Source organism: Carlito syrichta, unplaced genomic scaffold, assembly GCF_000164805.1.
Source record: "Carlito syrichta isolate Samal-C Ts95f unplaced genomic scaffold, Tarsius_syrichta-2.0.1 Scaffold289234, whole genome shotgun sequence".
Taxonomy (NCBI): domain Eukaryota; kingdom Metazoa; phylum Chordata; class Mammalia; order Primates; family Tarsiidae; genus Carlito; species Carlito syrichta.
The window spans coordinates 93,091-117,390 of NW_007233330.1; the positions used below are offsets into that span (position 1 = coordinate 93,091).

The following is a 24,300-nucleotide window of genomic DNA, read 5'->3' on the forward strand; positions in this document are numbered from 1 at the left end:
GAGTGGCCGCTGCACTCCAGTCTGGGCGACCGAGTGAGACTCCAACTCAAAAAAATAAAAAATAAAAAGAAATAAAGTGAGTCAGTACCTGGCATTACCAGAAACTGCAAGGGGCCCTGTTTTTGTTATCTCTTTCTTCTGGGTCCTTTGATTGACTTACTCCATCATGAGAATTTAGGTCATCTGGAAAATTTCCAGTCATCAGGGAGTATTTTCCTACTGAGCTATTCTGTAAGACTAGACGCAGCTGCCTGTCTGTCAAACCTCAGGCACTTTCTACTCATCAGATCAGAAATAAACAATATCATGCTTCTTTTGACTCAACTCTAGTGTCTTTGAAGTAGAAAAACGTGTCTTAGCTGCACATGGGAAAGCACTCTGCATTTGCAGACATATTCTGTGTGACTGTTTGCTAATAGGCAAGGCCAGAAAAATAAAAAATTCTCCTTCAACACAGAACAGAGACCACAGACTACGCACATTAGATATAATTATTTGAGCTTTGGTGATGGACGGTGTCACTGTGGTCTTGTTTATCAGACCAGTGGTTCTCCTGGTTCTACTTATTCTATTACATTTATTTTATTTATTTATTTAGAGGGTTGGAGTCTCACTCTGTCGCTCAGACTGGAGTGTAGCAGCGCACTCACAGCCACTGCAGCTTTGACTTGCTGGGCTCCGGCGATCGTTCCACCTCAGCCTTCCAAGTAGCCGGAACTGCAGGCGTGCGCTACCAGGCCCGGCTAGTTTTTTGATTTGTTGTAGAGACAAGGTCTCACCAAGTTGCCCAGGCTGGTCTTGAACCCCCGGGTTCAGGCAATCCTCTCGCCTCAGCCTCCCAAAGTGCTGGGATTACAGGCTGAGCCACCACGCCTGGCCATTCTATTAAATTTAATAAACAAAGTGTTATTGACTGCTCATCATTATATTAAAGGTAAATAATGCTGTCTTATAAAGAAGAACTGAGGCTGGTTTAGCATTCCCTAAAAATATTTCTGTTAGATAATAGAATACACTAAGTTCCTATTAATATTAGATAATATGTGGGGGTCTCCCCCAAAATGGAATTATTTTTTGGAGGGCAGACCCCTGGTAGTGCAAGCTCCCCCTACTAGATAAGTGTTCTAGAACCAGCTAGTGTTTTTGTGAGAGTATACGTTTGGCTTCAGTGAATTTTGTGTTTGCCCATTTCATGATGGGTAATTTACGAGGACATCTGCCTGTACTGTGCTGAGTGTTCAGTGGTTTTTGACCAAAACCAGCATGACCTCCGTGCCCTCCACTCCCTGTTCACGGAATCTCACCCTGAGCGACTTGTTTTTGTTTCCCTGGACAAAAGAAGTCCTCAAAGGGAAATGTTTTGCTGATGTGGAAGAGGTGAAACAAAAAACGGCAGAAGCATAAAAGGCATCAAAATTGACGGTTCAAAACTGTTTTGAGAAGCGGAAAAAGTGCCTCAATAGGTGTATTGCATCAAATGGAGAGTACTTTGAAGGTGACTGAAGTTTAAGCACGTAAGAAGAAATACACACTATCTTATAAATAAATTCAGGGTTTCTGAGGGGTCCCCTCTCATAAAAATGTATTATTTTTCTTGAATAATCCTCAGGTTACCACTGGCAGTTGCTCGTTAAGGTGCAAACATAGGCATGTCAGCCATTTTCATGCCCTAACCCAATATGCCCTACCTGAAGTCATTTTTGAAATACAGTATTTATTTAAACAGATAAATAAACTTACATTATATATATAACTGTATGGAGAAATCTGTTGGGGAGAACAGAGTCTTCAGAAAACAATAACCTATTTTTCATTGGCTGGTAAACAGAAACCGAGTTAAATGTTTGTTTGCTTTGTTTCAAGCCATTTCAGTCTTCTGGAAGTGGCTACACATTTATTTTTGTTTGTTTGTTGTTTTTAATGTGTGTTTAATGAAAAGTAGCTTTTATCAAGTTTTTCTTCTACTCAGGAATTTGTTTCTAATGGTTTGCTAATTCTCCCTGGGAGTTTATAAATGCCATCATTTTGTTCATGGTTATTTGTTTACCTCTGACATTTTGTTTCTTGGCTTGGAGAAGAGGATGAGTTCTCCCTTAAACTCACCTACTCCCCAAGATATCAAGTGGATATCATTTTCTAAAGAGAAATTCATTAACAAATAAGAGGGAGGAGGAAAAAGCAGAGTTCATGTAATAGTTATTATAGCATTGGTCGTTTGCGGTGTTGTGTTCATATTTAAAAGGGTAAGTTGAGGTCACAACTGAAGACGCACTGGTTGGGGCTGAATGAACTGCCTCTCTGGGCGGAGACGCTTCTTTGTGTTCCCTTTGCTGGGCCTGGCCTTCTGATGTAGCCGGCTCACAAGCATGAATTCATAACAAAAGCACACAAATGTGCTGGTGGGAAGGGGAGTTGTGGTCCAAGGGGCTGGCTTCCAGGACCAGCTCTGAGGGCTCAGAAGTCTCTTGCTTGTGTAGACCGTGCTTCTCATCTCTAAGTTGGAATATTAATGTCCATTTTTTGAGCCTAAATATGTCAGATGTAATGTCACGCAGAGCCCTGCACATTAAACAGGGAAGGGGAGTATCTCTGGTTTGAGGGCAGGGAGTAGAACTCAGCTTTCCACTCAACTACGCTTTTTTCCCATCATAGCCCTGAAAAAAAAAATACGACTGGGTCTATTATTACCCCGATGAGGTGTTGGGCCTCCAAGAACATTAAACTTGGATTTCAATAGTATCTTTTAAAGTGAGGATTAGTGGATATATTGCTCAGATAATATACCGAGGAAATGGGGATAAAGCATTCTATAGTCACTAAAAATCTGTCTAGAATGTGCTGATTGTTAGACTCACTAGAGTTAAATGTTGCTTCTGCATTTTTCAAACTTTTTGCCTGATTCACGGCAAGACATACATTTTATGTTATGACCTAGTATACAACGGGAATAGAAAATGTTTTGTGAAGCGATACTTACCCTTACTACAAGCAGTGTACCCTATTTTCTACTTTATTTTATGATTTTATTTGTTTAAACAAATTCTGCTATTGACCCTATAAATTGATTTCATGAGCCGCAGATGAACGAGTCACTGAAATTCTGCCATTTTCTTTAGGGCAACTAGAAATTTCCAGAACCTACAGAATTCTGGAAAGAAAATTTTCCAGAGGCTGCAGACTGATGTGTGTATCCAGGTGATAACGAGGGATGGTGTCCCCTCTTGTCCTCCCCTGGAACTCATGCTGCCTCCCCAGCAAGTGTGTCTGGTTGACACAATCATTAGGTTGACTCTCCATGCATTTCTTACACTGATTGAAAAAAGCTTTAGGGGGGTAAAAAACCAAACCGTGGCCTCAGTGCTGGTTGCTACCAGAAGGCAAACACCCTTGTGTGGCAGCAAGCATACTCTCCAGGTATAGTACTGTATGTGTTTGGGCTGTCCAAAGATTCTGAATGTGGCTTATTAAACTGTCCACATCCTAAAAAAACATGAGACAGGTAAAGCACTGCATTTTCCCAAGACTTTGGTTTCAACATTTCCCCTCCAAATTCATAACATCCAAAAAACTGAATTTAAATCTTATATATCAGGAAAGATGTAAGTTTGTTAAGTAAACGTATTAATGAATACCTGACTATGGAATCCCAGCAGCAAATAGAAAAATCCCACTGGATGTGGCTATTTCTTCAGCCTACCTGCTGCCCTTGCAAGATAGAACATATGAAGAGAAAGATTTCTCTTCCTCTTTCCCACAATGCCATCATCTAGCGATGATCCCTGTTCATATCTTTATATGGATCCATTTTACTCTGTATGATATGTTGTGATGCTGGTAAACAATTTAGGCCATTTTTTTTTTCATTTGAGATTTAAAAAGAAATATTTCATTATGTGGTATTAAAAAAAAAGTTACACTGTATCCCATTATGTGGATTTCATTTACCTAATCTACTCATGCTGGACATGTAAGTGGTTTGTAGTTTTTCCACTGTTATAAAAAATGTGATGCACATCTTTGCACATGAAAAGCTTATTAGAATTTGGAATATTTCCTTAGGACAAATTCTCAGAAGTGGAATCATTGGGTAGAAGGTAGTTGAAACATATTATCAGATTCCCCCAACAGAGTCTGCGAGGGCTGACTTTTCCATTCTCAGCAGTCTGAGTGATGGAAGCCTCATTGTGATGGCAGCACGGACAGCAGGCTCTCCCAGCAGAGCAGGGATTTTGTGGGCACACACAAAACAGATGCTGAGATGTCCTTAAAATTCCCTTTGCCCTTGAAGAGACATATGTGCTCACTGATTGGGGAAAAATTCCCTTTGTAGAAAACCTTGTGTGCAAGTATTTTTTAGGGGATGGGTGTGGTGCAATTTAAGTAATCATTTTAGTCTCATTTGTAGTTTTATTGGTTTGGACTCTGTTCCACTGGGCTCATTATAAATAAAACGTTTGTGGACTTATTTCTGTATTTTCAGCAACAGAAACTTCTGTATTTTCAGCAACAGAAGAAAACATGTTTGTATACAGGGTTTCACTGAAATAGTGATTTTTTGTGTGTGTTTTATGTACATTTTACAAATAACTTTGTAGCCCTCCCTCTCCAATTCTGATACATTTTATTAAATTGGCACTTTTGCATCCTTGGAAATGTTCATTTCCCACAGGAATTTGTTTTACGCTTTAAATACTTAGTTGTGGTGTTGAGATTGGCAGAGGTTTTTTCAAAATATACAAATGTGGCTTTTTTTCCCTTTGATATAGATTATTCTTCATTCTATGCACAAATATCAACCACGAGTCCACGTCATCCGCAAAGACTGTGGAGATGACCTTTCCCCCATCAAGCCGGTTCCATCTGGGGACGGAGTGAAGGCCTTCTCCTTTCCAGAAACTGTCTTCACAACTGTCACTGCCTATCAGAATCAGCAGGTATTGTTCTCAGAATTATCTTTTTAGACTTTTTGTTTCAGACGTAAACAGGAAGCTAGCTGTCCTATTCACTGCATCTAAATGTTATGAATTCTCTTAAAGTATTTGCCATATCTGACATCCAAATTGTGTGTGTCTGTGTGTGTGTGTGTGTGTGTGTGTGTGTGTGTGTGTGTGTGTGTGTGTGTGGTCATATACACTATGGAATACTACTCAGCCATAAGGAAGAACAAAATCATGTCCATTGCAGCAACATGAGTGCAGCTGGAGGCCATTACTTTAAACGAATTAACATAGAAACAGAAAACCAAATACTGCATGTTCTTATTTATAAATGGGAGCTAAACATTGGGGATGCACAGGCATAAAGATGAGAACAACAGACACTGGAGACTCCTAAAGGGAGAAGGGAGAGAGAGGGCAAAAGTTGGAGAACTACCCAAAGGGTACTATGTTTACTGTGTGGGTGACGGGTTCAATGGAAGCCTAAACCTCACCATCATGCCAGACACCCGTGTGCCAAACCTATATATGTACCACCTGAATCTAAAATAAAAATATTTAGACTAAAAACCTACAGCATATGTATATAGTAATGACAATTCTTGATTCCCCAAGTATGGCTACTCTAGTGACTTCTTTAAACAAGAATGTGTCTCATGGCTGACAGTGTAAGTCTACTTTTCATTTTGAGATGCTGAATTGTAATGTCATTATTAAAATTAGAAAGTATGTTTGTTGCCTAGGAAATAGACATATAACATATAAAAGAAGAATTAATTGTAGAGCATGGTATTCAGTAGCTCACTTTATTTTAGAACTGAATTAGGAGAAATACTTCCAAAGTATCCAGTACAGTCATTTTGGTGTATATAAAAAAAGGGCTTTTTTTTCAAGACATGCTTTAATTGTGAAAGAAGGGTGATGATGTACATGCTTACAGTCTGAGAGATCAGAAATTATGAAATAATACTTTCTTGAAGTTAGAAATAGTTTGAGAAATGAAGTTTTTTTTTTTCTATACGGTTACATATATTTCTTTAAGGCTGTGCTTGCATGTGTCAAGTAGATAGAAAATTGAATTGGAGGCAATGTGCAATCCATGCAATTCCAACCTATTCATAGGAAATATCCATGCAAGAGAGGCTGACGTGGTCTGTGGTAGAATTTTTTTTCTTCTTCTGACTTTCAGCACTCGTCAGAATTGTTTTAGAGCCGGGCTCGGTGGCTCAGCCTGTAATCCCGCGCCTTTGGGAGGCTGCGGTGAGTGGATTGCCTGAGCCCGCGGGTTCGAGACCCGCCTGGGCAGCGAGACCCCGTCTCTACAATAAATCAAAAAGTTATTAGCCGAGCTTGGTAGCGCGCCTGTAGTTCCAGCTACGTGGAAGACTGAGGCGGAAGGAACGCCGGAGCCCAGCAAGGAGGGGAGGCTGCGGTGGCCGGGAGCGGCCACGCCCTCCAGCCTGGGCGACAGAGTGAGGCTCCAACTCAAAACAAACAAACAAACAAACAAACAAACAAAGAATTGTTTCAGGTCTGCATTCTCTTTACATTTGTGTGCATCTCAGGTAAACATGGAAGGCTTAATCTCTCTGCTGTGGCTTCTGTTGCTGAGAAGCTTCTAAGGCGTTTGGTTCCCACCCCATAGGTTCTTCGGGGCTGCGAAGCTCCACAGCTCTCATCCGTGTGGAAACTCCAGTCCCAAACCGAAGCCGCCTGCTGTCATGCTCATGCTGCCACTCTTGGAGACTTTTAGGGAGGAACATGAACTGGAACCTTTGGAGGGTCCAGAGATAATTAGGAAGATAATTAAAAAGTGTATTTGGGGCAGGAAATTATTTTGGGGGGGGATTAATGCATGAGGAGAAAATAGCAGGGGTGCTTAGCACCCTTTGAATAATCTCAATTCATTCTCTCTCTGTCTCTTTCTCTGTCTCTGTCTCTCGTACTCTGGCTCTCTGTTTCTCTCTGTCTCCATCTCCATCTCTGTCTCTCTGTCTCTGTGTCTCTCTCTGTCCCTGTCTCTCTCTCTCTCTCTCCCCCTCTCTGTCTCTGTCTCTGTCTCTCTCTCACACATACACAAATTGACTGTTCCCTGTGTGTATTTTCTCTCACCCTCATTGGTGCAGTAAGTGTCATGTGGTAGAACTTTTGGCACATGTTGGTGACTAACACCAATTAGTAAACATTGATGAGTCGATTACGATGATGAAAAAATTAGAAGGGAAATTGACAACTGGGAAATACAATCACCTTTTCATTTCAGAGTTACTGTTTCTAAGAACCTATGGAAAATGGGTAAGCAGACTCACCTAGTGGTTAACAGCATGGGCTTTACAACCTAGGATCCTCATCCATTTCTTTTGGCTAGCAACCCATGATCTTAGGAAAATTACTGAAACCTCAGTTTAAATTAAAACAAAATTGAAATAATAGCAAGAGTTGCTCTAATAATGAAATGAGTCGCATGCATAAAACTTAGCATAGCTATACATCATATATACTCAACAAATGTGGTAATATTAATAATAAAAACAATGGTAAGATTGATTGTGCTATATCTCTATTTAGAGAAGATACCATTATATACATCTATACTCTTTTAAAATTAATATTTTAAATGAACATTTAAATCACTTAATGTTATTTAAGCATTATTGAACAGAAAACTGAGCTATAATGACATGTAAAGAAGAATTCCTTCAATGATAGAACAGTGTACATGGTAAATCAATGAGCAAACCTTTTCGTTGTATCTTTTATAATGTAGTTTTTATCCACATACTAAGACAAGATCCTATGGAGCAATGTGTGTTTTAAGTGTTTGCAGCTGACTGGAGGGACTTGCATAGGCACTGTAGGAGTGCTGCAGACGACGTTCCAAAGTTGCCTTTCTTCGCCTGGTGTTATCCAGCAGTTTTCGTCCTTAGCCAAGATGGTACAATCAGAATTCTGTTAATCAACTTTGCAGAGTTCATTAAGCAAAGGAATTTGGAAAGCAAAGCATGATGTGCCTGTTAGAAAATAGACTGTAAATTCCTCTGGGCAGAGTACAGATCTCATAATAAACAGATGGGATGTTAATTATTAGTGTCAAATTCAGGATGAGATAACTTTAAAAAAAATTAATGGAAATGATTAGATTATTTGTAAGAATTTTCTTTGCAAATCTTGGTGTCCTAGTGAACAATAATCTGGTTATGAGTCAACAGATAAAAACTCCAGTTAAAATGAAAACATCATGTACAGGAAGCATTTCACAATGTATATGTATTCACATATACATTCACATCACATCATGTGCCTTAAATATAAAACTATATAATTTTTTATTTTTAGGTTAAAAAATTAAAACACCAATTATTTTTGCTACATGTAGTATTGGATTTAATGTCATTTGAACCTTTAAGTAGTGGTTACCTCTGGGTAGATGTTGGCTGTAGTTTTCTGACCAGATTAGGACTCCACAGATACAAGACAAAAGAATAAAACCTTCAGATGTGAGCCACAAGGAAGATAAGAGAAGAGACAAAGAAAAATACGGGGGCGGAAAATTAAAGGAAGGTGTGTATTATTACCTAATTATGAAGAAGAGAGGTCTGCGTAGGAGCATAACAACATTCAAGCATGTAAATGGCTGTTAAATAAAAGTTGGATGTGAGTTCTGCATCACTGCTATTGCAAGGGAAATAGATTAAACCATGTCCCAGGATTAAAAGAACTTCAGTTAAGAGAGGATTGTCAAACACACAGGGCAAGTTATCAATAGACAATTAAAAATCTCGTGTTTTATTGCAGCTTTACTGCTAGGATATTAAAATATCTGGGGAATAGAAGCGAGGTATAGAATCCCTCAACAGTTAGTTTTTGAATCATGTGAGGTTCTGCAGTCATTTCTGTTGTTAAGAGCCTTAGTTGGCGTTTGTGTAAGATTTGATGGGATTTTTTCTACTCTGCAGATTACTCGCCTGAAGATCGATAGGAATCCATTTGCCAAAGGTTTTCGAGACTCTGGACGCAACAGGTAGGTCTCCATGAAGAACATTCTGGTTGTGATAAAGATATTTTATTTTTTGTTGTGACTTTTCCATTACGAGGTCATTGGCTAAATTTACTGACATGGTATTGAAACCCTTTTTGATGAGGATTTAAATTTGTTAACGCTGCTGTGCCTCAAAGGCAGCTTATTTTTGTAGTGTGCTGATATGACCTGCTCTAAGGTGCGTTTCCATTTGTGATGCTGAGATGAAGATACAAGCCCTCAGGTGCGCCCTGCATGTTGTTTCTGAAGGAGCCTTTAAGAAGCCTGCCCTGACAGGTCTGGGGGCTTCAGTATTCCAAGTGGGTATCCTCTCTGCCTCTACCACTGGTTTAGAATTTCCCTGGTGATGACACAACTATCTGTTGGTTCTGTCTGTGGAGTGTGGTGGAGTCTTTTGTTAGCTCAGATTTCCAGCTGGAATATGAAACTACCCCCCCATTGCCAAGAGAGTGATGCTCTTTAGTTTCCAAATTGGTCTTGGCTCCACTGATAGCCACACACTTGTTTATTTTTTCTGTGTTGTGTTTTACGGTGTTTGTACTAAGTGGGAGAGCTGTAGTAATGAATTCCATTCTATTAATTCTTATCAAAAAGCAGATCACCTAGTCTGTGTGCCAAGACTTTTTAAATTCATTGATATGGTTTTGTTCCAATACAGTTCAGTGTAACATTTTCTAAAATAACTGTTAGCAGTATTACAGAGTAATAATAGACTAAAGTTCTCCAAGTGCTATTAAGGGTAAGGCTTTGACTTAAATGGCTTTAAAAGCAGCTTGTTTTAAAAAAAAGAATAAGTATTTGAGCAATCGATGTTACTGTATTCTCAAAATTATTCTAATACTCTGAAAATCTCCAATTATTTTTAAGACAATTTCATTTGAAACTTTAGCAGGGAAGGGATCCTTAGTTATTTCACTTGATTAATTGGGCAACATAGGTAACAAACCTTTTTATCAGAATGCACTCGTGAGCTTGCAGAGACGAGATGCCATCTTCACATGCAATGAGGACCGAAATGCAACTGCATTGCATTGAGACTAGAGTAGCCTTCAACTAAGTACAGGTGGATAAACAAGATTTCCTAATAGCAGGCTTCCCTCTGAAATTCTTCACTCTGCGGGAAGGTGTGCAGGCATTCCTAACACACAAAAGTTGCCTGCTGTATTGACATTATTGTATGTCTCTAGTTGTCTGTTTCAATGTGGATTTAAAAATTGCTTGGCTTTTATGTTGTTACATTAGCTCCTGGTTAAGCTTGCTTTTTCAGGTGTTTCTGAAAATCAGGTGCAAATTTAATCATTATTTAATAGCTATAAATGGTCACTTAGTGAGGTGGCTGAAGGAAACCTTTGGAATGACTCTTAATCTACTTTGACAAATGATTTGATGGAATCACCTTGTGATGTTTATTATAGCAGAACAATATTTATCCATTTCAAAGTCTTGTATTACTTTAAGCTATTTTTTCCTAAATAGAAGAGGTATCTATTAAAATTCACTGAAACTTCAGGAGGGCAGTACTTGGGCTTAGAGAATATACAGCACAGCTAAGTCCAAGCTATTGATTGTTCTAGCAAAGATTTCACTGCTAATGACTGGGGATTATACTGCTTGTACCTTGCCAGTTCATTTTTAAAGCAATACATTACAAGAAAAACATTTTTAAAAAGCATATGTTGGACATATAATAATAGTGAATGTACCTTCTACAAGAAGGGAGATGGTAGGTGCATATGATAAGTGTTCAGGAAGAGTTCTAGGTCTGTCAGCACACTGAAGATAGATACTTAGCTGTTTGAATTTGGTCAATGAAAAAAAAACAGTGGCATTGGTGAAAATAAACTGCTAGGCCTATTGTTTGGTTGGGTGAGTTCAAAATGCTGACTTTGAAATGGGCTTTTCCATGCCTTTGGCTGCTTTGGAGTATGTATGCATGGCATCCTTGGTGCTTGTTACTATTTCTTCTCTGACTCCAAAACTTGTAAAATTTTTGAAAGGACATGCTCAAGATAATGAATTCTGTTTTAATATGTTTTAAATTTTGTTAAAATTTGGATTTTTTGTTTTGCTCTGAGTATTTTAGTAACATCTTAATACAGATAATCATAACTATAGTATTATATATATAATATAATAATGCATGTCAAACCTATACATAGCTAGTGAAATAAAATTTCAACTATTTTCTCACTGAAATTACTTCTCTTGCTGATCATAGATAAGGTCTTTACTGCTCACTTTGGAATGTTAAATGTCTATGAATCGTTGCTCCTCTTTTAAAATATTTGACTTTAACATTTGCCATTGTTAAATGCAAAATACATTTATGTGGAGAAGAAAGAATTTGGTCTGCTTTAAGCATTCCTAACCTGTGTATTATTTTTCTTTAAAAAAAAGAGTTAAGTTATGCATAAGACTTGGTGGAGGGTACAGTGAGTGGTTTGGGGGGCATGGGCATGGGGGAATGTGATATTAAAAAAAAAGTATTAATAAAGAAGAATGCCCATGAGAAAAAGTTTAATATATTCCTCTATTACCCTTGGTTCTATTTTGCTGTTGTTAGTGCTTTTTAAAACAAATTATGTTTTTATTTTTCCCCATACATGAAATAAACAAATTGACCAAGACGATAAATAAACATGAATTTGTGATTGTTTAAACTTTATAAAACAATCTGCTTTAATTAATAATTGTCCTTTCCTGGCTATTTATGACTCCACAGCCTATTTTACAGGAATCAGTAGCTTCAGCCCTTAAAAGCTCTCTTGCAAGACATTTGCTACGTGAGAGAGAATTTATGTGCTGAGAATAGTTTCATTCTTCAGTTAGGCCTTAGGTTTGACCCTATAAAATTTTTTACTGAGGAAGGTACAAAAATTTCTTCTCTTTAAATACTTTAGGAAAAACATAACCATTTTACTAAATAAACTTGGCCATTTGATACCATAAATTAGGGCGGTGATAAAATGTGGAAATTGTTCAAAGGCATCTTGTATAAATTATCACCTTGGCTACACTCCTGCAGGAGGTGCCTTTTATCTTTTCTTTAACTAGACGGGAAAAGTCTCCATTACTGGAGAAAATGAAGGCCCTAAAAAAAAAAAGCCCAGATTTGGCTAATAAATATTTTATAACTGTTTCCTGCAAAATATCTGAAATCCTTTCTGGAACTTGCAGTGTGAAACAGCAACCTCAGGAAAAATATCAATAGCTCCAGATCAGATCACTTGTAGATATGTAGCCCTTAGGACATCTCTTTAGTGCTTAGGGTTCTCCATTTGTGATGATCAATTGCTTCTCCCCAGGAATTTGGTCTATGGATTTATATTTGAAGCATAATAAAGTTGACATCGCTAAAGCAGATAAGGCAGTGATACACATCTCTGTAGTTAATACATTTCTAAGTTCAGTATTAATAATATTACTAAACCCTCCTCGAGACTGCTTTGTAAGCACTTTGGTATTTGATATTGAAAATATCAAATATTTGATATTTAAAACTGCCATTTCCAAAACTCATCTGTGGTAATAAAATGACGTTTTAACATTCTTTGCATATAAAATAATCTTGTTTCTAGAAAGTCATAAAAATTTAGTATTGGTATAAACGGAATGGAGGGTAATCAGCTAAACTGCACCAGTGTTCATTAGTCCAGTGTTAAATACAGCCCCAGGCAATGTGGGGTTTGGGACTGACCAGGCCTGCCAGATTGCCCAGAAGTCAATACTTTAATGTACAGAAAAGATTGAGGGACATGATCTTGGATCTGGCTTGCAGTTCGGCCATAGATAGGATGTCTGGCTCGGGAAACAAAATCACTTAGAATGAAACAAATTTGGAGCTGGGGGGGGGCTTCAGAGTTCTTGGAATCTCATCCCCACCTTAGGGGAAACTGAAGTCCAGGGAGATCAAGAAGTGGGAAGAACTAGTTTTAGTGAGTTGCTGTCCCGGTACAGTCCTCCAGACCCCAATCTAGTTTCCTTACACTAAATAGTTCTCTCTCTCTCTGACGTCTTGATCACATGGGAAGCCAGATTCTGGTCTTCCCTCTCTGTGTAGCGAGGCAAAGCAGGTGCAGGTCCCCTCTGTTCCCACCCTCCCCTTTGGCAGCCTCACACTGGCACCTGCACGGGACTGTGGGCGTCCCTCTGAAGTACTCCCAGAGGAGCACCTCCGGAGCCACTGACTTAAGAAATGAGTCAGGTCCGTGTGTGGACGCATGAAGGAGTGTTCATGCATGCAATCCTGCACACACACACCCCTGCCCATCCACACACGCACAGCTGCGTCCTCTTGTCACTATGACGGGTACGCATACTTCTCCTAGATTAAGGATATAAATCAGTACATTAATGGATACTCTGCCCTGAACACTCAAAGGAACCAGATTCTCTGTGCGAAACCTTGGACAGAAGGACAAATAGTGTGAGATGGTTCTATCCACACAACTCGCTAGCACTGGTGTTCGGGGCCTTCGCCATGTTGTGTAGATGGTATGGACTCTCAGGGCTGGTTCCCTCTCATCTTAGTTCATTGTTCCCGATTTGAGGGCACAGAGGATCCAGAGGAAGTGTCGCCGTTGAGTCAAGCTATTAAAAATATCTGACAATCACAAGAGATGTGTGAGTACTATTGGACATCCCAAGAAGCAAGCATTTTCTACAGTGGAGCAATAGGTTTCGTGAAAAGTGTAATGTTATCTAGATTAACTAATTGCTTAAGACGGAGGTGGTTGAAGGACGACTCGTGATGTCTTAGGTGTGGTGGTCTTGAGAAGGGGCTCGCTGAGTGAATGGAGGGCCTTATTCCTAGAACCTGAAAGACTTAGACCTAGATAGGAGGAGGAGAAAACGGCATCACTTATAGTAGAAGGTGATTTTCAGATACTGGGCAAGCCAAAAAAATGTATACACATTTTAAGAGATATTCACCATAATCAGAAATGTCTGGATACTGATAGTAACTACTTTGAGCCCCTCTTATAATTGCAGAAGCCAAACGAGACTTGTATTCACCTTGAGTATTATAATTTTAATATTGTTTTTTTCCTTTCTTAAAATACGTATACATTGTTTTGGCACCCTCTGTGTATATATGTTGTATAAATAGTCCTTAACCAACATACCCTGCCTCTTTAAGTATCCATCCGTTCAGTGTGTTTGGGGGCTTCACAATAATTTGTGATGGTTTGCTAACTCCATATACCAGATAGCCCTGTGGGATCACCTTCCCAATCTCCTCCTGCTTTAGGGAGAGCCCAGTCTGGAAGCCTAGGTATGGTGGAGATTATGCCCCTCAGCGAGAAATGAGGATTTTTTTGGATGAGGGCCTCCCTGAGCTGGCTGCTGAGGCACCACGTGATGGGCAGCAATGCCTCTAAGATGGGGAGGTGGCCTTACAGGGACATGCCTTTGTTGCAGTGCCTTTCTCACCAGAGGGGGAAGTGACAGGACAGGGAGAGAGGCTGTGTTCCAGATCACAGAAGAGCCTTGGACTCACAGCAGCCAGATGGACTCCCTTCACCTCAACTTCTGAGCCCAAAGGGACAGCTTTTCATCCCCTTGCGCCGGCTAAGTTTTCCCAAGAATGCTAGTTAGCAGGCATCTTGAGTGGTTTCCATTCTCTCATGCTCCTGTGACACATTTTTTCCTGTCTGTGGCAAGCTCCTAACCTGCCAGTCGTGGAGGGTGGGGGTTGCTGTCACACTGGTGTTTTTTCCTAAGATGCTTCTAACTAGACTTCCTTTGTTCAACCCCATTCTGACCCTTCTCCTTAGGATGGGTTTGGAAGCCCTGGTGGAGTCGTATGCCTTCTGGAGGCCTTCGCTCCGGACTCTCACCTTTGAAGATATCCCTGGAATACCCAAGCAAGGTAACTCTCCAAGTCTCCTGGGTCACATATGCAGCTGGTTCCAGCCTAGAGCTCAGATACTAAGAAGGCACAAGTCATCGTGTATACTTGCAGTGACGACCTCATCACCAAAATTCTCCTCCTACAGACTCCATCTGTTTTCTGTGTGGTGTAGGGATGGACCAGGAAAAATGGCTGCCACAGTCATGAGTTAAATCTTGGATGTTGGAAGCTGTGTCTGTATTTCATGACCTTTACCACATCCTTAAATTTCGTATTAAAATTAGAGGTGGACTGGTAGACTCCGGTGCCAGGTGCACTTCACGGGAAATTACTGATGCTGGCTCCAGTCCAGCCTTTCTTGGTGGCTTCTTTCTTCTCTTCCTTTAGCAGAATTGCCTCTGGGTGGAGTTCTCCTTTGGGTTAATGATGAGTGGGTCAGGCTCACTCACAGTGCTGGGTCAGTTCCAGCACTTTGGGAGGCTGAGGCAGGAGGATCGCTTGAGCCCAAGAGTTCGAGACCAGCCTGGGCAATAGAGTGAGACCTCCTCTCTGCAAAAAAATGGAAAAATTAGCCAGGTGTGGTGGCAGGCACTGGTAGTTCCAGCTTCTTGGGAGGCTGAGGCAGAAGTACTGCCTGAGCCCAGGAGGTCAAGGCTGTGGTGAGCCAAGAGCATGCCACTGCCCTTCAGCCTGGACAGCAGAGTGAGACTCCGACCACAAAAGCAAGCAAGAAAGAAAAATAAATAAATTAAAATGATGGTGAGAAGGTCAGGTGTACTCAGGCAGACCTCCCTGGATTCCTCTCTGAATCTTTTCCATCAGCCCAGAGCGCGTGTCTCCTCAGAGGGAGATGCGGAGAAAGGGACGGTGTTTGCTCTTTGGTCTGCTCACTGGATGGGCTTCTTGGTTCACTTCTGCAGTCAAGCCTTTGCCCATGGTTATCCCCAGCTTCCAGTGAGGCCCTACCGTGCTGAGTTTCAGATAATTATCATTGGTTGGATTGGGCTTTTAGATTATTTTGAGAAGCTATATAAAACACCATTGCTAGAAGGTTTTACAACCTGTCCAGCCCTTTGGAATTTTCCTCTCCCCTTAAGCTCTGTCAAGGTTGCAAACATCAATCTGCCAGCAAATCCAGAAGGGGAGTCAGCCACCACCACTTTATTGATTGGAAGCAGGGCTAACCACACTTTACAAGTTTCACAGGACTGTTTATTTGCTGGACAGCCCGTTTTCTGTTGGAAATTAGATTTTTGAAGTGCCACACTATTGTCTTACAGCATGGGGCGATCACTGATGCAGGCAAGCTTTCAGTGAGAAGCTGCCGAGATGGTGGAGGCATTTTCTTTGAGTTCACCAGTTCAGTGCTTTCCTTTAAGTTACTTCTTTTCCTTGCAAGAAAATATATTGATCCAGAGCAGGCTTTGCTAAAAGAAAGGGTAAAGGCGGGTAGAAGAGAGGGGATGGTTACACTTTTAGTAAGATATAGAGTAAGGTGGAATTTATATTTTCAAAGTTGCTGGTAAACTCTAATGTTTGTTATCATAAATAAGAAAAGTTTGGGAAGACAAATTGAGGGAGAAAATGTGACAATACTATGTGATAGTGTCCTGTCATCTGGGGAGATGATTTGCTTTGGAAATAGTGACCGAATCTCCAGTGTAGGCCATAGGGAGACCTGGTCTCCACCAAAAATAAAAAATAAAACAACAAAAATACTAGCCGGGCGTGGTGCTGTATGCCCGTGGTCCCAGATGCTCGAGAGGCTGAAATAGGAGGACTGCTTGAGCCCAAGAGGCTGAGGCTGCGGTGAGCCGTGATCATGCCACCGCACTCCATCCTGGACAACAGAGTGAGACCCTGACTCAAAAAAATGTATATGTATCTATTGACAGAATCTGGATTGAAATGATTTCAGTCTGAATTCAGGTACATCATCACCTTTTGAAAGCTGCTTCTTTTCAGCTTCATCTTCTCTTCAGCTTGGCAGCACCTTCTCCTCCCCTGCCTCGTAACGAACTGGGTCTAACGCACAGTTGCAGAGCGGGAAGGAAAAGATGGCTGTGGAGTCCTCCTTGACATCTCCCTTCTTTTGTAGGCAATGCAAGCTCCTCCACCTTGCTCCAAGGTTCTGGGAATGGTGTTCCTGCCACCCACCCTCACCTTCTGTCTGGCTCTTCTTGTTCCTCTCCCGCCTTCCATCTGGGGCCCAACACCAGCCAGCTGTGCAGTCTGGCCCCGGCTGACTATTCTGCCTGTGCCCGTTCGGGCCTCACCCTCAACCGATACAGCACGTCCTTGGCCGAGACCTACAACAGGCTCACCAACCAGACCGGCGAGACCTTTGCCCCGCCCAGGACTCCCTCCTATGTGGGCGTGAGCAGCGGCACCTCCGTGAACATGTCCATGGGTGGCAGTGACGGGGACACCTTCAGCTGCCCACAGACCAGCCTGTCCATGCAGATTTCGGGGATGTCTCCCCAGCTCCAGTATATCATGCCTTCACCCTCCAGCAATGCCTTTGCTGCCAACCAGACCCACCAGGGTTCTTATAACACCTTCAGGCTACACAGCCCCTGTGCCTTGTATGGATATAACTTCTCCACGTCCCCCAAACTGGCTGCCAGTCCTGAGAAGATTGTCTCTTCCCAAGGAAGTTTCTTGGGGTCCTCGCCCAGTGGGACCATGACCGATCGACAGATGTTGCCCCCTGTGGAAGGAGTGCACCTGCTGAGCGGTGGCGGTCAGCAGAGTTTCTTTGACTCTCGGACCCTAGGAAGCTTAACTCTGTCATCCTCTCAAGTGTCTGCACATATGGTGTGATGAAACCTTGAAGTTAAATTGCCTTTGGATCTGTCTAATGTATTTTCTTCTTCTTCTTTTTAAAGCAATATGGAAAGAAACTATCTGTAGCTTGTACAATGTACATATAATAGAAAATGAAGGCTCATTGAGTTTCCTGACATTCTCATGGAGAGATTGTAATTCTCTATGGCATTTATGTATGCTGTATCTTCATGGCGTGTGGAGCCTCACAGCCTCGGTTTTTTCCCGTTTCATCCAGTTGCACAGAGCGTGGCAGCCATGTCGTATGTTTAGCCAAGGCTCTCAGACTCTTTAAAAAAGTAGTAGACTTGAAACTGGGCAATGATACTCACCAGATGAAGACTTATAACTTAATTTATCAGAAAAATGCTCTAAACAGTTTCATACTTGAGTGTTGATAGCCAGCAGTTACCAACATATAGAGTCTCGTGATTTCTGTTATTCTTGGACACAGTGTGAGAACCCCAAATACAAAAGCCAGTGGAAGGCAGAGTATTAATTCTCAAGTGTTTGCAATCATGAAGGATTAGCTTTTTCATTCCTGCTTGTTCTTATTTATCACCAATACTATGTGACCTTGGGTCTATAAAAATTCATAACCCATAATAATTGTTATTTTCTTAAGGAAGGTAGTGGAGAGGCTTGTGATACTTTTCACTTTCCATTGGGCATATATGAGGTGCTTATTCATCTGCAGAGAATGAATTTCCAGTATTTTGTATTCAATTTATTTATTTTATCAAATAGACCGCTAAAGAATGTTCTATAAATATTTTTAAATTCCAGTTTTCACCAGGAAGGGAATATATGTGAGCAGAATGGCAAAAAGAAAAAATTCATCTCAAATTATTTGATTCCAGTGATAAATGTCTGTTTTTTAAAAATAGAGTCTAATACTATTGTCAACTATACCTTAAGTTTTTGTATAGTTTGATATTTCATTTAAGATTTTATTTTCCATCTTGCTTTAAGCTTCCTGGTTCATGGTGTATAAGTAAGGAAAAATACATTTTTGCTACTTATTTTGTCTTTTAATTCTTACAGTTTGAAACCTCCTTTCTTCTTTATCCTTGTCTTCTGTCTGCATCTTTTCTAAAACAGATAGGTCTGAGGTCTGTATGGTGGTAAATAATGCTGTGAGGAATTTCAGGAGGTTATCTCCAGCAATCTGTCTTTTGGGGACTGTAGTGCAAAGGCCAAAGCCCATTACTATAAAGGCCCTCTTGGAGGACTAAGAAGGAAGGTACTCATTATGATAAAGGAACTATAAAACTTTTAATCTCAACAGCATTTTAAACCCTGGAGCCGAAGAAGCGAAAAACAACCCTTAAAAAGAAACTTCCTAAAATAATGTATACATGGTTGAAGAGTTTTTTAAAAAAGGTCATTTTGCTAGCACATTATGTGGTAAATAGAAAAGGCTAAGAATACAGGATGAAGAGAATCGCCCTTCTGATGAGAAAGTCAGATGCCATGTCTTTGCATCGACTCATGGCATTTCATGTGCCTGCCAAGCAAGAAGAGAGGGATTTCCTTTCATTGCTCAACAGAATTACTTTAACTGATCCCTAGTTTAGATGGGAAAACAGTATAGCTCCCGATTTGCTTCTTTATTTTGAAACACCATGAGTGTTAGCCATTTAGGGGGATATACGGTTTGAACTGGGTTTGCACAGGACATGACTTGACTCTGTTTATAGATACTGACAAATTTCCTCCTGATTCTGTAGCAGTTCATCAAATTAATATTGATTTTTAAATTCAAAATGAACATGAAGGGATATGAAATATTTGCATTAGGTAGACCGATATCAGATGTTTGTGTGTGGTGTTAACTGCTTGACACACATTTGGGAAAAAGACTTTAAGAATGAGTGCATCTTAGTCTTGGTGCTTGGTATCATTCAAGAATAGAGAGTTTTCTATTGAGAAAACATGAAATGTAATGCTGTGTATTCCAATGTATTAAAGAGAACATTTTCCTTTTTGCTGTTAGTAATTTGAGATGACACCACAATAAGGTAGAATGTTTTATTAATCTTTTTTTGGTAAAATTTTACAATATTGTTCAAATGCTGTTTCCTTTAGGGTTTACTGTAAATATTAACCACCATGTCACTTCAAAGACTAGCCTTTTATTGTTGTACTAAATGACATACATACATTGATAATAATAATTATATATCTGTATTTTATTAAAAAGTGCTTAAAATTATATTAAAGTGTGTTATTAAATCCTTTCATGATTTTGGAGTGTAATCATTTTAAGTGTTGGAAAATATTGTTTCCAGAGTGAGCACACACATGCATACTCCAAACACAAATTCTGTAGCTCTCAATTACAAGGCAGGGAGAAATGGGCCTGCTGTTCATTTTTCATGTGTTAAATATAATTTCTTGGTGTGTTGACCATGTCATTGGAGGTGAAGGCCTTGACAAATGTTGAACACATGAAAGCTTGAATTTGAAAGCAAGAGGGCAGGGTGATATGTTTTGTCTGGGGTCCAGGGAGAAAGGCTAGGACACAAGAATGAGTTGCTTGCACCACTGACCAGTGATGACAGATCACTTCTATGCCCCTGGACTAGTAAACATTCCAAGGGCCATCATGATGGGGTGAGGTTACTGCTATCAAGACCAGTCACATTTTGAAAATTAACACTTGCTTCCATACAGTTTCCCTCCCAGAGGTCAGCAGCTTTCCACAAGTGGGGCGCCCAGTTGCTGACCCTTGATTTCTGGAATGCGAGGGGTCAGGAAACCTTAGTTTCTCCCCAAGGAGGCTGGGACACAATGTGGCCTATATAGGAAAGGATTACACTCACTTCTTACATCAATTAGCAAAATTTTGAGCAAAAGGAACCTCGTTTTAAAAGTATGAATAGCTCTCCATCACTCCCCCAGATTTGAGCCTATCAGTAACTCACGTTTTAGTGTGAAGTTGATGAACAGCAACTTTGGAGATAGCTGGCGATTTGATTAGGAGGAAAAGAGTCATTTTTATGGCAGGGCAATTCTGGGAAGAAGTGGATCAGAAGGAGAAGGGAGGAAGGACCCTAACTAAACTCTGTAGAGTCCCATGAAGTCCTGAACCATGAAAAGCAATCATTTCATAAACTGCTTTCGGGAGCCAAGGTAGAGTTGGTATATGCTACCCTGATGCTCTCTTTAATTAGAGAGATTTTAAAAGAGTCCTTTATTTCACAGTGTAACGTAGTACTAAATTTCCTCGTGGGAGATTTATTCACTCATCTATATGAACATCTTGCCAAGCTTTCCCCTAGGAATTAGTGAGTTTTACCTTGTTGCATTTTAATCTCATTGTTCACCCTTCTGAAAATAAGTGCTCAGATAAGCTGAGGGCAAGGTTAAATATGTGAGATAAGTTGAAAGCAAGGTTAGATATGTGAGTAGTTAAGTAGACATATATGAGTACAGCTTTCTAGGAGCTCAAAGCTTAAAAATTAACACTATGAGTGATAGATATGAACAAAAATATATATTCAAGTATAGAAACTTCAAACAGATGGATAAACTTACATCTGTCTACACACTGATAGATTTTTCAACTAAGTGTTCTTTTTATGAAATTTTGGTATGATGAGAACACGATTGCCTTGGGACCTGTGGAACTTAATTTCAAACTATAGATTTCTCAATAGTGGGTAAAAACTTAATGACTTTTAAGGTCTCAGTTTTCCAATATGTGAAAGCTATGACTGGGATGAGAACTGTTACTAGTCCTTTTAGTTTCAAATACATATGATCCTAGTGTATAAATATTTAGCTTAATACTAGGAAACTAGTTTTATAAAACATATCTTTTAGAACCTACGTCTTTATTCTTGGATATATAAGTTTTATACAGAACATAACATTACTAGGGTTATTTTCAATTTATTGAATTATGTAGAATTTATTTTTTTAAGTTGCTGCAGTTAAAAAGTTCATAGTCAGATCTTGGATAGAATTTATCTTTTACGTGGAACTGTCCTTTAGTTATATAGGACAAATTTGAGTATGCCAATATTTGAAGGAAGCTATACTTATTCATGTATTTGCTACTTTATATTGAACAATACAATATATTAACAAAATTTCATTTTCATTCTCTTAATTGCATGGCATAAATTTATTCTGGAATAAGTATGGACATGTATTATAATATCTAGAGATCAGTACAAGTCCATTTAAAATACATTTAAACCTTGAGAAAACACTTGAACTTATTTTTTTAAAGGGTTTTATTCATGCTGAGACTCAGATATAATAATGTGAAGTAGTTTATTACTCTGCGATTCACTGAATTTATACAATGCTGGATCAACACACAAATCCTGTGTCCACGTTTTAAGTCATATTAATCAGATCACCAGGATAACTTAATAATAAGGCCAAGACATTTTTCTAAACAGCAGTTATATAGAGATATAATTCACATGGCATATAGTTCACCCATTTAAAATAAACAATTGAATGATTTTAAGTATATTCATAGAGTTGTGCAGCCATCACCCCAATCAATTTTAGAACATTTTCAGCAACCTGCAGAAAACTCCATGCCATTAATGGTCACCCCCTTTTCCCTCCCCTCCTTTCTTTTCCCAAAATCCTAGGCAACTACTAATCTACTTTCTGTCTTTATAGATTTGCCTATTCTGGACATCGCATGTAAATTGAATCATACAATATATGATCCATCGTGACTGGCTTCTTTCACTTAGCATAATGCTTTAAAGGTTCCTTCATGTTGTGGCACATATCAATAACTTAATTTCTTCTTAATGCTGAGTAATATTCCATTGGATAGGGATACCACAATTTGTTTATCTTCATCAATTGATGGACATTTGGGTTGTTTATCTGTTTATCTATTATGCATAATGCTGCTATAAATATGTGTGTACAAGTTACTGTGTGGATACATGCTTTAATTTCTCTTGGGTATATGCCTAGGAGTGGAGTTGCAGGGGACTGAGGTAACTTTTCAAGCAACTGCCAGACTGTTTTCCAAAGCAGTTGCACCATTTCACATTGCTGACCAGCAATGTGTGAGGGTTCTGATTTCCCCATATCCTCAATGACAGTTGTTACTATTAATCTTTTTGACTGGAGGCAGCCTGGTGAGCATGATAGTTTCGGTTTGCATTTCCCTGATAATTAATGGTGTTGAACATCTTTTTCTGTGCTTTGTTTGGCCGTTTGTATATCTTTTTTGGAGAAATGTTTGCTCAGATCCTTTGCCCATTCTTTAATTTGGTTGTCTTTTAATTATTGAGGTGTAAGAATTCTTTATATATTCTAGATACAAATCGCTTAACAGATATATGATTTGCAATTTTTTCCATTTCTGTGAGCTGTCTTTTAGCCTCTTGATGGTGTCTTCTGTAGCACAAAAGGTTTTAATATTGAGGGGGTCAATTTATTTATTTTTTCTTTTGTTTCGTATGCTTTTGTGTGAGGGTCAAAACATTTTGATAAACTTTTAAAGTCTGCATTTTCACATTCTTAGTAGTAGTAGAAGTAACAGAAGTGTACTTTAAAAATGCTTTACAGGTGTAAATGTAATAGTACTTGATAGATTACACTTCCTTCCAACACAACTGAAATGTTCACAGGGAAATGAATTATGTCTTCTGTGTCTTAAGGGCAGATAAAAGAATCACAAAGCATTAGGAACTTTGTATTACCATATAAATGGTTGTCACTTTCAATATTTATTCAGTAAATAAATATTGACTGGGCATTGACTCTATCCTTGGCACCCTTTTAGATATTTGGGATACTGCAATGAACGATGCCGTTGGTGTCTCCAAATGCCTTGTAAAAGCTGAAATGCTGGTTTGCTGGAAAAAATAAAACCTTCATATTGCAATATATCACAGCTGGCAGGAAGAAAACCCTATTGCCTGTTGGCATTTCTATGAGTTGGTGCCCTTGCCCTTATTATGATGTTACACATCCCACATGGTCATCGCAAAGTGCTTGCTCCAGTGCCAAGATACAACAGGGATGCATTATCGCCTTAACTCTGAGTTTGTTTTGTGGCTTTTCTTTGGAAACCCTCACATCATTTAAAATTCATTTTTTTCAATTTGGCTCTGTTTACAGAACTGTAATAAGATATTTCTCTATTAATAGCAGGAAAGGAAAACTGTGCTTGTTTAGGGTTTTGGAAAACTCCTGCACATTTTTCGTAAAGGTATTTGGTGAAATGGATTGCAGAGATTGGCAGATTCCTTTTTTCTTAATTTGCTTAAATGAATTTCAAGAAAATATTTTTCAAACAAAGTAGAAGCTCCCACTCAGCAACAGTAAAGAGAATCTGAAAAGTCATTTCTACCACGTGCTGTTACAAAGCCCTCGTCGCTTGCCTTGAGGACGTTTGACTCAGAATGAATGAATCTCACAGGGGACCCCCATGTAGCTTCTGCTAATTTTTTTTTTTTTTTTGAAGTTTGATGACCTTGGCGTGTGGAAAGGAGGGAAACTAGAAATTGTGTGTGTTTAAAAATTTGTTGTCTACTCAGTTTTACCTTGAAGATACTGAGAGGGTAGAGAGACAAAAGCATAAAAATATAGAACTAGGAGGTCTTTAGAGCTCAAGTAGGAAAGAGGTGTTGCATGTGACCTCCAGAGGCAGC

At 39.5% G+C, this 24,300-nt stretch overlaps 1 protein-coding gene across 1 annotated transcript in view; it reads left to right on the forward strand.

Moving 5' to 3' along the window:
- The window catches only part of TBX18 (T-box 18), a 27,525-nt gene extending 7,351 nt beyond the window's left edge, over positions 1-20,174 (forward strand). Inside the window, exons 3-6 of the mRNA XM_008054204.1 lie at positions 4,767-4,934; positions 8,894-8,958; positions 14,754-14,848; positions 16,929-20,174. Of these exons, the coding sequence (XP_008052395.1) occupies positions 4,767-4,934; positions 8,894-8,958; positions 14,754-14,848; positions 16,929-17,653 (1,053 nt within the window). The 3' untranslated portion in view covers positions 17,654-20,174. The remainder of the gene's footprint in view (positions 1-4,766; positions 4,935-8,893; positions 8,959-14,753; positions 14,849-16,928) is intronic.
- The last annotated feature ends 4,126 nt before the right edge of the window (positions 20,175-24,300 follow it).